Source organism: Aythya marila (assembly GCF_965140915.1).
Source record: "Aythya marila genome assembly, chromosome: 2".
Taxonomy (NCBI): domain Eukaryota; kingdom Metazoa; phylum Chordata; class Aves; order Anseriformes; family Anatidae; genus Aythya; species Aythya marila.
Genome location: NC_139043.1, coordinates 90546699 through 90564267, shown reverse-complemented (window position 1 = coordinate 90564267; position 17569 = coordinate 90546699). Strand labels below are relative to the sequence as shown.

The following is a 17569-nucleotide window of genomic DNA, read 5'->3' as shown; positions in this document are numbered from 1 at the left end:
ATCCCTGCAGTCCCTGCTCTGTGAGCGGATCATGTAGCTGCGCAGAAAAACAGGAGCTTGGCCCCAAGCGAACATCCTTCCTCTTTCCAAGGAACAGGACAGATGAGGCAAGGAAAAGCTTTCCACCCTCCAAAAAAGAGTATGGGCAGAGCTGTGCCAGTTGGACTGCATCCTGCTCACCGCGAGCTCCCTTCCACGAGCTCCATGCTGTGACACCAACACCAGTGGGGTACGGGGCGAAGCCATCCGTGTCTGCAGCGTGCAGCACCCGGGTGATATTCCACAAGTAGTAACCTTTGTCCTTGCTGGGACTCCTGGCTTCCTGCCTTACCTGTGTGACACTGCTTTTAGCCTCAATAGATTCCCCCCCAGGCCTGAAACGGTATTTGTCACTGCTTCTCCTTCCAAATGCCTCCTTCCTGTTGTCCTCTTTGCAATTTAAACCCAACTCCTTTCATTTATCTAGATAAGGTCCTGCAAGTACTTCAAAATATGAATGTACTCCTCTATTTTCAGATCTTTTAAAGCTGGGAGTAACACATACTTTAAACACACTCAGTGGCACAGACATCCACGTTTTCTGCTCTATGCAGCAAGGCTGGTGTTGCGCAGTTCGCTGATGGAAGCCATCAATGAGAGCAGCAGGCCCAAAAGTTATCCCCCAAAAGAACCCAGTTGGACTGATCAACATTGTACACGCTGGCTACTAGTAAGTGGGGTACCACAGACTAAGACAAAGAAAAGGGCCAGTAGCAGACGAAGGAAAAAAATAAGGAAGGAAAAGGGAATCCAACAGCCACCGCGTGGCTACAAAGCAATGGGAGAGGAGTCATTAACGCTTGTGCTAAACCTAAGCCATATTTCCTTTTCTGACGCTGACTTGCTCACTAAGACACTTAGGTTTTGGAAATGGAATGCATAAACACTGCTCAGGAGAAATTAGCTGAGAAAAGTAACACCTCCCCGCGCGGTGCGGGACTGCCTGGAGCACTCCTGATAGCGAGGGAGCCTGTGCTCCCAGGCAGTCATTCCCAAAGAATGCTAAAAATATTTGTGGGAGAGAACAAGCGAGCAGAATCTGATTTTCTAAGCTGGTGTCTGCCTATTTAAAGCAAAAGCGATCTTAGAGCAGTTCTACATGTTTTCTTTTCCTATCAGCGTTAGGCTTATCTTATAAACACATCTTCAGTACGTACAGTAAGCTAGAACAGCCATTCTAAAACTCGGATACAAAGAGAATGTGGCTTGGATGCTTACTGGCATGGAGAGAGATATCCTGTCCTATTATTTTCTGCTCTGCGATACAGTTGTAGCATTATCTGATATCCAGGGCTTTGAAGGATCTATTGTAAGCATGTCAAAGACTTTTAAAATTACTTTGTTTTTGTAAATATTAGATCACAAAAACTGAGGAATGAGTCCTACATGCATTCGCTGAACAATGCACCCCATTGTTAAGTGATTTTTCCTGTTTTGGAGCTGAAATTAAACTAGCATTAATAATGCCCTGCTTATTTATTCTTTTGATGAGAAAAGAATATCTGTTCCAATAATTATCATTCCTATCGAAATGCGCATTCAGGATGCAGCTTAGGGGTTAGCTACTCACCACGGTGTGCTCCCTGTGCACTCAGAGAGAAGAGGTGATCTTGTGCAAGTGCCCACGTCCTTGGTGGAGCCTGGGTGAGGTGAGGATGGCTGTGTTTGCTGCTGATCAGTGTCTCACCCCGTGAGCAACCCAGAGGGTCTCATGCTAACGAGCTATGGGATGGGTCTGCCACAAAGCACCTGGCAGCTCTGCACATGGCAGAAAAGCGTCCCCACAGCAACTGGTAACTCACCTGGGGCCTTTGTGGCCAGCGCCCACCAGCTCACAGAGCTCAATGAGGCCTGTGCTGCAGCTACAGGATCTGGTGAAGTGGCACAGGCCACAGGTTGGAGGCTAGGAACGGCTGACACTGAACTTGGAGTCCAAATGAAGAACGAAAACCTGACAGAAGCTAGGCTGAGGCAAAGGTGGAGGAGAGGGAGGAAAACAAATCAGCAGCTTGTCCTAAGGAATAGGACAGAAAGAAAGAATGGATAGAAAAATCTCTGCCCACTTCCCCCTAGGCTTAGTTTCAGAAAAATCATGATCATTTCTGCTGTCAGGAAGTAGTTGTCAACCCCCCAGCAAGAGCCTGAAGCCTGGTACCTCACACTGCAAAGGTCCGTGTCCTTACCTAGGGGGTTTTGCTTTGATGATGACCATCTGGGTGTCAGAATGTCACTGGGCAGTGGAATTCATGCTTTTATAGCATCTTTTTATTAAAAAAAAAAAAAAAAAAAGTCTGGGAAATAAGTGCTTTTTTGTACTGATTAGTAATAATAATGATGATGTACTAACTGAAGCAGAAGAACAGTTGGGTTGTGGAATGAAGTACTCAAAAACTACAAAGTGTCACATTTAAGAGTTGCAGGGTGATTTGTTTTGGTTCCATTATACATATTTCTTAAGATACTTTACACCAAGATTGAGTCCAGCTTTATTTATGCTGACATTCCTCCAGTGTAAATATTTGCGTGAAGCTGTTCACTTCCACAGTGCTCAGTACCACCAGCAGTCATTGATATAGCAGCTCTTGGTATTTTAACTTCCATGTTTACATGTGGGACAGACTTCTTCAGAGACAAGTGGCAAGCACATCTGCAAGGCAGGTTTGGAAGCTGGGATATCTTAGTACCTTTCCCTCTATTCATATGGCCATTTCTTCTTCTGAGCCAGGGCAGTACGTAAAATATATAGGGGAGGGGTGAAATGCTTTCTCTGAATAAATTGATGTAACTTGGACATTATGGTGCTGATCCATATCCTTAAGGTCTAAGTTATTCTGTTCACCAAACCAAATTGCTTACAAATTGGCAAACTAACAAATACAAGTATTTATCCAAATTAAAACCGCATGTTTGTTCAAATCCATGTATCACCAACTACTTCCAGATGTAAATATCCATGGAGAGTTTTAAAGAACCTCAATCCTGCAGGCAGTTTCCGTCGTGATTCTCAAAACCAGAGCCCTTCAGGAGTGATACCCAGCAATGTTTGGTCTCTTCAGGAAACAATGCTTGTTGCCTTCCTTAGAGCCAGGTATCCTGTAACCACATCTGAAGGGAGCATCCGAATATAGGCAAACTCTTCAATAGTACTAAATCTCAGCTTGCTCTGGGGATCTGTGTAATTTGCCTGGAAAAGAAACAATGGCAAAGATACTATTCAAAGAAAATCTCAAAATGGACTATTAAAAAAGCATCAAATTGTAGGACCAAAAACTACTGGGCTTCTTTTTGCAGGACCAGCACTGCTGTTCTGCCATGTGACCAGAAGTTTGTAAAGAATTTTTTTTCCTCCTCATGTCAAAACTTATGAGCAGTTAACAGACCCCTATAAAATCGCATTAGAAATGCATTAAACATCACAGAGGGCTAGACCAGTCTCACACAAAGCACGGTGCAAAAGGAATTCCACAACTCTCCAAACTCACCCTAGCAACTCTGTGCCTTGTGCAGGCTCTCACGGGGCAGCTCTCCAAGCAGTCGGGCTGCTGCCAACAAATTACCCAACAAAGAGGCTGAATTATGGGTGCTCGGATAGCTTTGGACTGATTCTCTCTTCCTGCATACAACTTTGCTTTTAATTTACTTTAAAGTGGTTGTTGAAGCAAGGGAGTCTCAGCTTGCGGCTCTGTGACTGAACTGATAAGAAATGTGAGCGGAGCATTTTGCTTTGCTGCCGACGCCTGCTTTCAGGATAGCAGCCTGGCCAGCGAGCCCTGGGCAAGGCTCCTATCCTCTGCTACGTTTGGGTCTCGGGTGCCTGGGAGCGCTGCCAGCCTCCTTCCATCCTCTCCCCTTCCCTGTTGCTACAGAAACCCTGAGCTCGTGCTAGCCCAGGGGCAGCAGAGGAGGCTGAGGCTGGGCTGACGAAGGCCTGCTTCAAGGGCAGCCTTCTCTCCAAGAGGTTACAGCCTCCAGGGCAGTCACAGCAGGCCAGCGTTATTCCAGAGTGCCTGCCAAGGCTCTGGGAGCGTCCTGTGTGGCAGGAGGTGGTGGCAGGCTGCAAGGCACGGGCAGCTGCACTCTTTTGGGACACCCTTACCCAAGCAGAGAAGGCCAGGAAGGCCCAGAGCACTCCTCACACCCACTGAGTAAAGGCGTAGAAGCCTCTACCAGTTTTATGTTGGAAAGGATCTGTTCAGCCATGGTAACAATCCACCTAATGATCTGGCCTGATAAGACTTAGAAGAAAATTAAGTGTTGTTTATAGCCTGATTCTGCACCAAGAAACGCTACAAGGTTAATTAAATGTAGTCAGCTCACAGTCAGGCCATCAATTCATTCTCAAATAAATGGCGAAGCTAGGCCATTAGGAGTAAATTTATCCCTGGTGGTAACTTTGTGGCTACGCCAGGTATACATTTATTTTTATTTCACACTTTACATTTGGCCTTATGTACCTAGGGAAGAGCTGACCAAGTAGAAAGCTGCTCAGATGTGTGGGATTCTGTAATAAACTCGACGAACAACATCTGCAATGCGTTGTGCGCATCAACCCAGGTGAAAAAATGATGGCAGTTCTGCAAGCTCGTATGGGGCTGCACTGCCTGCACACACTAATGTGTGCATGTAACTAACACACAGTTTACTAATCTGTCAGTAATTTACGCTAGGCCTTCAGACTGAAAACAAACTTACCCTACTGCAGCAGCAACTGAAACATCAGAAAAGTGAAGGTGATTTTGCAAAGAAGCAACTCTGTCATACCTAGAAACTAAGCCAAAGGCCACAGATGCACGTTCTTCAAACACAGTAATTTAGTTATATGAAGTTTCTTTTTATCTGTTTTACATTAAATTACTTTATTTTGCATGTTAATACAACTAAATACTCATCTTGTAACTTTGGAAATAATACTTTTATTTTGCAGTGTCAATATAGCAGATAATAGCTTTTGAGTTCTGGGCTGCCTTACAGAGATAAATTGGCTGCTCTGCTTAGACCACTGGTAAATTTAATTCCATTTGTGTTACACAGAGAAAGAGAAGAGAATCAATAGAATTTAATTGTGGCAGTTAATATAACTGCAGATATACTGATGAGAGTGTTTTAATACACTTCTCTTTTTTTTTGTACCTGCTAGACCATTTAATTCTTCCCTAAATGAGCAAAGCTAAGGAATTTATTTTACTTTTTTTTTTTTTTTCATAGGGAATCCAGCATCTCCATACAAAATACATTCTTACACGAACGCTTTCAGATTTTAAACAGAACATAGAGGGGCATTTTTCTTATACTAGATTTCTGAAACATTCTATTACCCCACACATCTTCCTAGCAGGAAATAATGGTGAAAATAAGCTCGGTGCTTCTCAGGCATCATTTCAGGATCAGCCATTTAGAGGACACACTGCCTCAGTTATCTTTCTTAATACAGAAGATTTTTTTAAACATGGTATTTTTATCATAGTCTGGATCAACGTCACAGGCCAGGTAAAATAGGGAACAAGCTGCAATGCGATTAGAGGATGGAAAATTTTAAAAAGTGGAAAGACCAGGGAAAAAAGGAAACAGCAAAAGCAGCACTGAATGGAATCTTAGAGAAAGGAGGTTATTTATACTGAGCTGGTATAGTTAAAGCACATAAGTCGCTGATGGAAAGGAGGAGCTGGCAAAGAAAAACTGAGGAGCTGACAGGGTGAGCCTGCTTCCAGTGGCTGAACAGCCCCTTAGCTGGGAGGGACACAGCCTTCACCGACACCCATCACCTGCATCATCATCATCTCACTGTAGTTGCAACAACTGACTAGTTTTGAGGTGCTGGTGCTGGAATGATTGTTTGGTTCCTTGGAGGTGGGACTGAGACGGGGACTTCAGCTGTTATGCCTTCTGCCCCTCATTAGCCCTTCAGAGATCAGTGCTGTCGCTGCAACTCAATCAGCACCCGTTGTGAACACCACTAACACTCGCTGAGCAACTCTTTAAGGGTTGCAGAGGTAAGAGATGAATACCATTGAGTGACTCTGTGGATTTTTTGCTATTCTGGTGAAACCTCCTCATTATGATTTCATATCCACCTATTCTCCCTTCCTCCACCCACTACCTCTTCATATGGTGTAGGGGTACTGAATGCAGGGTGCCTCGTTCAACTGACCTCTGCTCCTTGGCTGGAAACGAGGTGCTGTTAAAACAAAATACTACTCTTCCAAGTACGAAACCGTAAGTCTGCCTGGCTGGAGGGAGTTATCCTCCCTGAGTTTCTGAGCAATCTCTTCCATTTTCTCTTTGCCAGTTCATCTGCAAGGGAGATTTTTGCTTTCTCATTCCCTCTTGAGCACCGTGGGTTACCAGCCTCGATGCACGCTACCCACTCCACTTCCTAATCATGCTCAAGAGCACAGCTGGGAACATGCCACTTCCTAGGTGGCTTTTCTAAATGCGTTACTTAAAAAATAAAAAAAGTCACGGAAAGTAGATGTTGTCAAATGAAGAACTTAAATGTTAGGACTTGCAGGGTTACAGCTGGCTTTATGGCTGTTCTTTGATCCCTTGCACCGTGAATCTGCTATCAGGCAGTTCTTAATTAAGTGCTCACCCATTGTTTTCCCAACATGGACTTTCATCTAATTCCGTACACAGAATGCAAGGTTCTTAGTGAGAACATGTTTAATTCTTTGTTTTATCCCCGCTGATGTCATACAGCGAATATTCCTAGCAAATCACATTGCTCAAACCTCACTCTTAAGATAGAGTTGTAAATTTTCTGAGGAGCTTTTTTGTGTGAGCCTGCATCAACATAACGCGTTTCTATTTACAGGCTCCTCTGTGAGGTGGTATCATCCCTGTGAGGTGGGATAGGGCCCTAGGGATTCAACTGGGGGAAGGGACACAGGAATTCTGTCTTAAGGCTATTTGAAGTTACAGTTTTCAATATTGTAGTTATTTAGTGTAACCATTACTTAACACTTCCCGTAGCCCCAAATTGAACCTTCCCATTCATGTCCATTGCAACAAACTCATACAGGCTTCTGCAAAATAAATCACTGAAGGCATCTGAACACGAGCACTCAAAAAGTGAAAAGTTATGCTGTTGCTAACACCTGTTTTGTTTAAAGTAAAATTATTCATGTCACATAGGAACAGTGTCAGCAGCAGATACAAAATTTTTGTTGGGCAGAACTCAGTGACTTTACTCATGTTTTGTGCCAACAGAATCTTTTGGGAATTCAGGTGCCAAATTGTAACTACCAAGACTTTTGGAGCATGTGCAAACCATAACTAAGGCAAATGTATTTTTTTTTTTTTTTTACAAACAAAACCATGTTAGAGAGCCCATCTGTGACACACAGGCTATGCATCTGCCAAACACCAAGTTCCAGCTCTGCAGTATGGGGATATTCGAAATTCTCAGAAGTCCATGCCAAGTGTCTGTCTCAGGCTGATATGTTCGAGAGAAAGTTTGAGAGTAACATTTTTTTTTTAGCCTGGGCTAACCAATATAATTTTGCCTAATCTCATTCTTGGAGGTTGCTGAACCAGCTTTTTTTTGAAATTTTCCCTACAAGATATAATGAAAAAAGAACAGCCTCAGACAAACATTCAACATGGAAAGTTTCAGACTGTGCGGTTAAAGCTTGGTAAAGCTAGGAGTGAGGGAAACTGTGGGCCACCAGCTTTCACTGTAACAAACTAAAAGAGTCGAGAATGATGGGGAGCAGTGCAGAGTCCGAAGCTGGGGAAGTGGTGTGATAGCAGGCACCTGGCAGGACAAGGTATTTAAGCTGTCCTGGCATCTATTACGATCCCGAGAACTTTGTGATGTAGGGACAGTACTGGGGGTTTGGCCATAAATCACAGGACAACTACTAAGTGCAAGGCTGAATGGGAGCCTCTGCACGTACATCTTTTCCAGAAGCGTGTACCAGGTTTATTTCATTGTGGGAAGCAAGATGCCAATTTTGAAGAGAAAAAATAAGATACTTACTGGAAGTCCTGAAATATCGGAATATTTCTTGGCAGGCTTGAAGGATGGAGGAGCATCAATACTAAAATCTGGAGAGAAACAAAGGGATACGTTCAGTGTGCTACATAAATTTTAAAAGGAAAACACAAAACGTAAAGAGGTAGCAAATATTTCTTTAAAACCAGCTTTACTTTCTGAGGTCTTTATTAACTAGGAGCATTAAGGCAAAGAACTACGAAGCAGAATTACCTCTGAAAACATTTAGCCTGCTAGCACCATAAACAACAGCCTGTTTCTGCTCACCTCACTAGACCAACAGTTCAGTAAACAGAACTGCCCTCCCTAAAAGGAAAAATGTAAGACAGCTATTTGAAATGAAATGTGCTGATTTCCTCCAAGTCTTAATGAATTCCCGCAGTTATTTGCAAAGAATAGGCATTACTGTACACATGCTGTATGTTAGGACCAGGAAGCATTGTTCAAGATTGCAGTTCTGAAATAGTATAATCCAGAAAAGCGAAGTAATCTTTTAAATCAAGTAAATCTTTAAGCATGTACCACTTTAAGCCCAGTCAATGACCTAGAAAATTGTCTGAATGTTTAAATTAACTGATGGAAATTGCTGTTCTGTGGTGCCCTTTAGATACCAAGGTTCATTCAGTTATGAGACACCACTTTTTAAAATATGACTGGTACATTTAAATTGCTAAACCCCCAAATTTCAATGTTTACAAAAATATTTTGTACCTGGATCATTTCTCTCCTCCCTCCTGATCTCCCTTGTGCCTCATCCAGCTGCTACAATAAACTGAAATGCTCCCTCCATATCGAATGTTTAAATCTCACTCCCATAATTCAGACGACACTAATGCCACAGACAGCTGGTTTTGAATGCACAACTGAATTTCCTTTGCCACCATCTTAAAAAAAAAAGCCTTTAAATTTACTATTGCAAATAAAACCTAATAGAAATAGCAATGTCAACAGATTGTTGGTTACAACAGCCAGGCACACACAGTAGCCTGCATTTTCTCTTAACAGCTGCATCTAAAATGCTTCAAAAAATGGCAAGTTATTTTTCGATAAAGCAAAATGTATATTAAAAAAAAAAAGGAAGTATATTCATATGGTCGATTCTGAGATGTCTAAGTAAAGTTCTGAGTTGCTTAAGTAAAATCTGAGGATCAAATTCTGCCTCCAGCTCCATTCAGTAGTATCCTACTCCACGAGTCATCTTGAAGTACGTCGAGATTAAGAGCACTGCTGTAGCTCGGTCCTGTCAATGTACGCAAGCTGGCTGTAATCTGGAGCGCTAATAGTGTAGTTTCAGCTGTGCTCAACTAAGTAGGGGATGTAGGACTTAAGTCTCCCAAGAATCTGGGATAAGGAGCTGGATAGGCAGCTTGGGCTGAGTTCTCAGCTACTGCAGGGATGTGGCTAGCAGAATCTCCCTTGCAAACAGCTCAAACGCAGCTAAGGAAGCAGCAGCCACCACACCTTCAGGAGACAAATGGGCTGCATGCAGCGGAGGTGGCTATTTAGCAGTGAAGAGGTGACAAAAACCTGACAGGAATAAGGGCTTTCTGACTTGGTTATGCTAAATACAACTCCTTCATAGAACTCCCTCCCCAGATGTGCCCAAACTTTTTCATGGCACTCCAAATTGTGTCCCACACCTTCCCGCTTGGCGCTGCTTAGTGTGGTTGGACAAGTCTTGAATGTCCCACTGGACCCTGTTCAAACAGGATATTGCATGCACCGATGCAATAATTTAGGTTTGTTTTAAAGAAAGTTATTTGTATGGATTTTATTATTTATAAATACATGCAAAGCATCTAAGCAGCTTACAGCTAGGATCATTTAGTTGCCATGGCAATGCCCTTTCAGAAGCAAGAATTTGTTTTAGGTTCTTCCAAGTTCTGTTCTTCTTGCCAGCTGCTGCTCCACCAATGCCGGAGTGCTAGAATTAAAAATATGGTGTTCAGAGAAAAAATAAAGAAAGAATACTATTTCAGAGCATGACACTTCTACTTCATAGTCTTTCTGATACATCTCCTCTTGTCATGAACCGTTCCTTATCCTCACTTATTTCATCAGCAGGCTAATATACTGAACACTTAATCTTGGTCGCAAGAAAAACAAAGCTTTTTGGACTGTGTCAAAGCTGCTACATTTAGGATTAACTGAAGGAAATGAAAATCTGGTTTTTACATGGAAATAGAAAATCTATGTGGTTGGGTTTAGCCTGAGATTACAGGATTCTGAACGTCCTTCCCATCATATTAGAACTTATTACTACGGAGCTGTGCCTGAAATTGTGATTACACGGCTCAATTTTCCCTCTCCTTTTTATGGCATACTACAGGTGCGGCTCTAGCTCTTGTGAGTTATCTGTGACTGTGGAAAACACAACTGATCTTGCAAAACGTAATGAATACTCTGAGAAGCTTTCTGGAAATTTTATTTTTCTTTCAAATGACAGAAGAATGGGAAAGGAGTAATAAATAGAACGTTGGCTGCCAAGACAATTTTACATTTTGAAAGCTACGCTAACAGAAGGCTTGCTACAGGTACTATAATGGTAGTTTCACTTATCAAATGGGATTGCTACGGGGTAATTTATTTATGTCCCTCCAGAGACAGAAGATGCACAATATACTGTACTACTTCTAAATGATCAAAGGACACAGATTTACAGCGTTACTTCAGAACAGAAACCGTTCTTGGAATCGGGGAGTTGTTATCGCTGTTAGTAATTACTACCTGACACATCAGTCTCATCAAAACTCAGCAAAGTTCTGCTAGCACACTTCTGCTGTGATTAGTTTATAAATTAGGCTGCTGAATTGCTGAGAATGATAGCAGAAGGGATTCAACGAGAAAGCTTTTTTTTCCATAGACGTAAGATATGTTCAGAAAAGATGCTCATAAGCTTATGATGTTATCAGTTTTTGGCAATGCACATCCGATACAGAAAGTACATGCAAATGTTTGCTCTGAGAGCAACATCTTAGTAATCTATAGATCATTGCAAATACAGACTGCTGGAACACAAAATGGAAACAGATGTACTGCCACATTCATAATTCAAAATCATTGCATGAGTTTTCCCCCAAATCATTGCAGGACAATTTTTTTTCAGTCATCTGTTTTTTCAAAAGCTGGTCTTTAGGGCATGATCTCTTTAGGGCCAAGAGGAAGCATCCACCTGACCTCAGCAGGCCACAGATCAGGCACACAGTTTTGCTGCTGGTTTGATTCTCTCTCTTTGCCATAATGAGAAAAAAAGGAGGCGTTGTCCTCCGTATAGTTAACTACAAGTCAGTGTTTGCAGAGTGATCTACGGAAGGTCTCAGTGTCTGTTAGGGGTGTGGGTGAGGCCAGTAAGAAGGAAGCACATTGAGAGATGCACGTTACTTGACTTATTTTCTTCCATTTAAGGCATATTGGGCTGGGAGGATGCAGAAAGTCATCCAAGTAACAGCTACCAGTTCATACAGACAAAAATCTAGTACAACATCAATACATTTCTTCTCAAATTAGCTGCTGTATTGGGGAGGGTAATTTAACGTTACTCTAACTGCCTATTATTTCTGCAGCAGTTGTCAGGGGCCTTGTAAGTTCATTATCATCTCCAGCATGCAGACATCAGGATTGCCTCTTTGGAAATGGTGATGCCCCGCTAAGAAAAGACAGATAGCAGGCCTTATGGCTATTTAAATCCTATAGGGAAGCTCCACGGAGTGCCCCTGGGCACTAGTGGAGATTTTCCAGTAAGCCCTGTTTCTCAAAGATGCTGGTGCTCACTGGAGAATTAGAGCAAGCCAAGTCTGCAGTTGTTTCTTTGAATGCTCCTCTTGTGACAGAAGATGTCTGCAAAGCAGACACAGAGCAACTTGAAAGTCAGAGACGAATTTTACCCCCTGCCAAACCCTTGCTTGGTGAGCGGTGCGATGCCTGATTACTCAGGTTTTGTGCTGTGGGATATTGTCTCTTATTCATGCAAAATTAAATCTGGGATAAAATCCTACTTTCTAAGTACTGGCTTTGGACCAACAGTCTGAGAAGTTTGCTTGCCTAGAAAGCATTTGTACAGTGTGCCAATGAGTTGGCCCTGGCAGAGCGAGATATTAAAAACAAACCCAGCAGTGATAGCACTGCTAGCTCTAGTCTTCCTTCTACTTCTCCCCCAATTTAAATCTCACATTGTTTTAGCAGCCTGTATTTCATCAGTTGTCAGGGTTTTCATGACTTCTGAATGCCGGGAGGCGAAGCTTCTGGGGAGCACAGAGTGTTTGCTCCTGAATCTAGCAATTACTGCAAGCGCAGACACCGCAGGTCTGCTATCGTTTCGGGGACTGGGAGAAGAGCAAAATGCCAGCTGCTAATGACTGTGTGGCTGACTTTTAGTTCAACTATTTTGCAACCTCCCTTTGGCTAGGAACTGGGAGATGGGGTTCCTACATTTACAGGGGTATAAATAGTGCCTTTCCAGCTCTCTGAGTTTGTCAGGTACCGCACCATAAAACTTCTGCGCATACCTTGATCTACCGGGTTCCCTGGCTCTGCTCCACGATCTAATATAATGGTTCTCCCTCTGGAGGCGTGCCATTTTCGGGTTATAATATAATGTGCACGTCAGACCAGAGCGTGGCATGGACTCGAGGTGAATTTCTTCAGAACTGCCGATCTTTTATTTGGCTGTTAACCCGACTTTCTTAATATTTACATTAGCAGGACGCTTAAACAGACATCTAGCTAGGGTTTTATTTGAAGAGTTTGGAATTTCAAATTGTTAAAATAATATACTTACGATGAATTTTGGGTCTTTAAATGGTAAAGGCTTGACGGCTGTTTCCACTGATCCTGTGCTGGAGTCTGAGTTCAGAAATTTATTTTCGTTCATGGCCTCTCCACCTGCACTCTGAAGAAAGAATTCAGTCTTACTGCTTGTTACTCCGAGCAACTTTAACCAGAGACCGAGCTATTTGCTTTATTACCTACCTGTTGCCTGTTTAGCCTTTCTGTCTCTTTTGAATCTTTAAAGACGCCAGCAGCAGGGAAGCATGAAACAGAGTATTTGTCAAGCAATTTACAGCTGACATACAAAGGGGAGGAGAGGAAAAGGGTGGCCAAAGCTTACTGAATAAAAACAGCATCAGTTTCATTTCGGAATTAATGAAAGCCCTCTCTATTCAGTGCAAGACAGCATACGAAACCAGAAACAGCAGAAGTGTGCACTGGATTTGTTTCAGAGTATTCAGTAATAAAGCGTTAACAGTAATAAAGAGAATAAGGTTTATAAAAAGTTTCTTTTCAAGGTTCTGCAGAATAACTGCGGAATCAGTTTATTCTCCATCCTTGACTTCAGTCATGCTCGAGTGAGGATTGAGGGGAAAGAAGATTTTATTATGTATATCATTTTTTTGAATACACACCTCATGAAATCTACATGGGTACTGGTTGGTGTTTTCTAGGCTTTTCTTGATGGTTTATTTGTTTAACAAGAAAAACAGTGGGAGAATGTGTGTGTGTGTGTGATTGGAGAGCTCAGAAAGCCGTGTGGCGGTCCAACCAATTTCTGATAGTTCTGCATGGCTGCCTCAATGTGTATTTTTGTTTGTTTCTTCTGGTTTTGTGCCCTCTGAGCCTCCACACTAACCAGAACTACCCCTCTGTACGTACGCCAGTGTGCCTAGCAAAATCCTCATCTATGCGTAAGCCATGGGGAACTCTGCCGTGGAGGCAGCAGTAGTTCAGCCACCAAGATTTCATACTTTGAGTCCTTTGTCTTGAGGAACAAAAAGCTTTGCTAAAAGCTGAGCAGTAGTTACTGAACAGATGGCTAAAATGTTTCTCCACTCTACCTTCAGATGGATAATACTTATAACAAAAAATGTTTTCTTGTGAAACCCTGCATTGCAAAACCTTCTGTGCTGGTATATGTACTCGTTCAAGTAGGAGAAAAAAAAAAAGGATCATTATTATTCCCGAATTACAGGAGTACCCCTACAATTTGAGACTGTACAGCAAAGGCCTTGAGCGGCATATCTTCTCCACATGATTACAAGGGAAGTCTTTGTGTTTGCAGCTCCAGGCCCAAGTAATTACAGGATTAGGAACCCCACAAGCTGAGCTCTACTTTGGGGAGCTACCAGTTAATTCTACATCACCTGTTTTTAACATAGCAAAGAGAGGTTGTAAACATTCAAAGTAAAGAAGTTTTTAAGTAAAATAGTCGTGTTTCTAATGCCTTATTAAAGTAAAATATATGAATAGGGACGATCTGTTTTCAAAACCATGGTCAGTCCTCTGTAAGGCCGTACTACAGGGCATACTGCCACAATAACATCAGTGAAAGCAACACAAGTCTGTAGCTTAAACAAGACCCTTCCCTTGCTGAGGACAATATCAAAAGGCAATGACTGTCACAGAAACAAAAGAAATGCAGATGGGTGTTTAGAAACATGTGCGTTAGGTGACAGCGAGCAGAGAGAATACTGTCTTAAGCAACCCTGAAAAGAATGACTTTGTACAATGAATCGCTTGGTTTCAAACTGCATTCTTGCACATGCATGCTCCCAGCACCTTGGATTTCAGCAGCTGCTGTTACCCTACAATTAATCTTGAGAAAGACGAGGCTTGAGGTACGAGATTATTTTTCAGGAATAAATTATCTCTGATACTGTTCGTTATCAGTGTAAATTCTGTAACTGGCGGAGTCGGCACTCACAGCTACTTTTCAAAGTGTTCTCCTTTAATTTGGTGCCATTTGGTCAGTCTTACACCAATCCTACGGTTTACTTCATCACTTTCATCCCTTCAATGATCTTCTCCTACATACTCTGTTTCTGAACAGGCTTTGAGCAGCATTTGACCAATGTCTCATAACAGTAGCTGGTATTTTGAGGCAGAGCAACTAGAAATGAATAAGCAGCAAAGGGCAAGAAGCCTCCTTCCACACACAGGCCTCAATTTCTGCAGCTGGGTACACATTTACATATTACACTCGCTGTCCTCGGTGGGTTTTTCTCTGTGGATTCAGTGCTAATCTTGCTGGCTTGCTGGGAAGGAAAGTAGGGAACTGCTCCTGGCAGGACACTTCATGAATGTAAATTCTACACGTGGTTTCTCTTCCGGGCTAACCCCTAAGGATTTCAGGTATCAGTCAGGGTAACTCATGGTGCCGGCCACAAATTCTGGATTTTGTTTGTGCATGGTAGCAGAGGCATCGGGCTCTGGAGCAGCAGCTGCTGCTTTTGGGGACCCCATAACCCCCCAGGTCATCCTCCAGTCCCATGAGGGCACACGGAAAGCAGCAGCTATGGGATCCCCCCTGGACACTTTGAGTGGTGGTGGCCTCTCCAAGGCAGAGGGGGCAGGTGTAGGCACCCCACTGCGGCATGCAATCGATGGCAAATTTGGGAGCCTGGTGGCAGACTGAGGAGCAAGTAAGATTGAGTCCTGTGATCCCCGTTACATGCGGGGAGCTGAGATAAAAGCCATGCTGCAGAGGCATGCCAGTTCGCTCAGTCAGCACAGCTTGTAGGAGAGCTCTGATTTACAGCGGTAGCACCATGGAGGAGAGACACTCAGCGAATGTGCTTTTCTTTCTAGAAAAACATTAAAGGGTTCGGCAGGAGCACTGCTTCCAGAATAACAGGCTGCTGCACAGTGACCTCCTGCAAGTATGGGGCCTTGAAATGCTGTCAGTGCAGCCTGCAGACTCTGATAACCTCAGCGCTTCTGCAGTCCCAAACTGGAAGTGCCTCAACAAATGGTTGTCCAACCCGTGTTTTAAATTAACAGGATTTAAAGCGTAAGAAACATGATTTAATACTCCATTTGTTGTTTTTTTTTAAAGCTTTTTAGGGGGGCAACGCCAAATGAATTTTAACCAGCACGGATCTACCTTGGTACTGCAAGACCTTCTTGCAAGTGAATAATGCACTGATAAATACAACACGTTATTTAGAGCCTGAAAGAAGATTTCTCGGTGAACAATTACTGCCAAGTAAACGTGGTCTTTATCTTTTAACACTAGTTGAATTTAAACTCTCTCAGCTGTGCTGGTTTGCCTGGTCATTTAGTTTGTCTGATGATAGTTCATTCTTCACTGTCATGCGCCGGGGCAAAAAAACAGGAATGAATTCAGCCCCCCTTTGTAGTCCTTTTAAGAGACTGTGGTTTCATCAGCGCAGTGAGGAAGTGCATGTCACCAGGGAACGTGTACTGCTCAATGTGTGCTGTAACCCGGAGTCACGTGTGGGGTAACTTCCCCTTCCTGCTGAATTCACAGCCGCTCTCCAGCACATTTCCATGACCCAGCTAGCTCCCCCGACCCCGCTGCCCTGGGGTAATCCCAAACGCTCTGCAGTGAGGCTGGAAAGAAAGCGTAACTGCGGGCTGAAACTCCTCACAGCTTCTTGAAAGCTTCGTTTTAACTGATCTTGTAATGTAAGCTGCCTTTACAGGGAATTCGAAATACGCTTCAAGGAGAGAGACAGTGAAGAAACTTCCAGCGTGCTCTTTAAAACTAAATTGTGGCTTTTAAAAAGTGGCTTTATGTAACTAGAGCTACAGGGAACGTGTGCTACAGCAGTCCCTAAGCAGCCTGAAATCCTCCTCAGGCTGTTGAGGGCTTTAACTGCAAAGACTTGGGAGGGTCCTTCACATTTCCAGGGTGCCGTGCTAAATGTAGGTGTGATTTCATCATAGCCCGACATGCTGACATTAGTTTTACTCCAATTAACAGTAAAAAAAACTGCAGTAAGGACAGCTGCTAAGGCTGTGAGTCACTACGGTCAGTCAGGCATCCTTTCTCACCAACCCTTCCTCCTGCTGCTAACCTCCGTGCCAGTCCGTGCTGCCACCACTTCCCGTCTTACCTCCTCTCTTCCTCCTCCTCCTCCTCCTCCTCCTCCTCATTGCAGTACCCTCCTTAGCCAGGCCAAAAGCCACTCTGACTGGAATCACGTGTTTTAAAAGGCAGACAGCAGGTCAAAGGCTTCCTATAGGACCACTTGTGTGATTTTATTCCTCCCATAAAGTTGTATTTATGTGCTTTACCCGACTTTTAACCACAGCCACAGTGTGACAGGTTGGCAGCCTTTTGCACTACTAATAGATGTCGATCCTCCTGGGGCAGAGCGGAGCAGTAGTGGAGGTGTTCCTCCTTTTCTGCATCTCTTTTCATAAGGCCATCCATCAAGTTTTCAGTGCACGCCAGCTGGGTGGGAGACAGCGAAATGTCTGCAGAGCACAGACCTGTGGCAAACCCTCCAGTCCTAAGAGGTTTGTTACAGGAGCAGCCGAGCCTGGAGGAGAGCCCCACGCTGAGCTTTGCTACCTTCGCACTGGTTTCTTTCGAATACAGCCAAACCCCAGGAATGAGCCTAGCTTGGGCCCCCTGTATGTGCTGTCTGTGCCGGGAGAGAGCTCGCACTGGGAGGCTGCCTGTTCACTCAGGAGCTTTAATCTCAGGTTTTGGTGGATCTATTAATTTTCGCAATAGATTCCGTTCCAAATTCCCTACCGCAGATGGATTGGTTTCCTCGTGATTTCCAAAGCTTG

At 43.4% G+C, this 17569-nt stretch overlaps 1 protein-coding gene across 1 annotated transcript in view; it reads right to left on the bottom strand.

Moving 5' to 3' along the window:
* Positions 1-2309: 2309 nt before the first annotated feature.
* INO80C (INO80 complex subunit C) overlaps positions 2310-17569 on the bottom strand; it is a 30252-nt gene continuing 14992 nt past the window's right edge. The window contains exons 2-5 of the mRNA XM_082753107.1: positions 12810-12920; positions 9845-9956; positions 8018-8085; positions 2310-3223 (exon numbers count right to left, since the gene is read on the bottom strand). Coding sequence (XP_082609233.1) covers positions 3092-3223; positions 8018-8085; positions 9845-9956; positions 12810-12920 — 423 coding nt within the window. The 3' untranslated portion in view covers positions 2310-3091. The remainder of the gene's footprint in view (positions 3224-8017; positions 8086-9844; positions 9957-12809; positions 12921-17569) is intronic.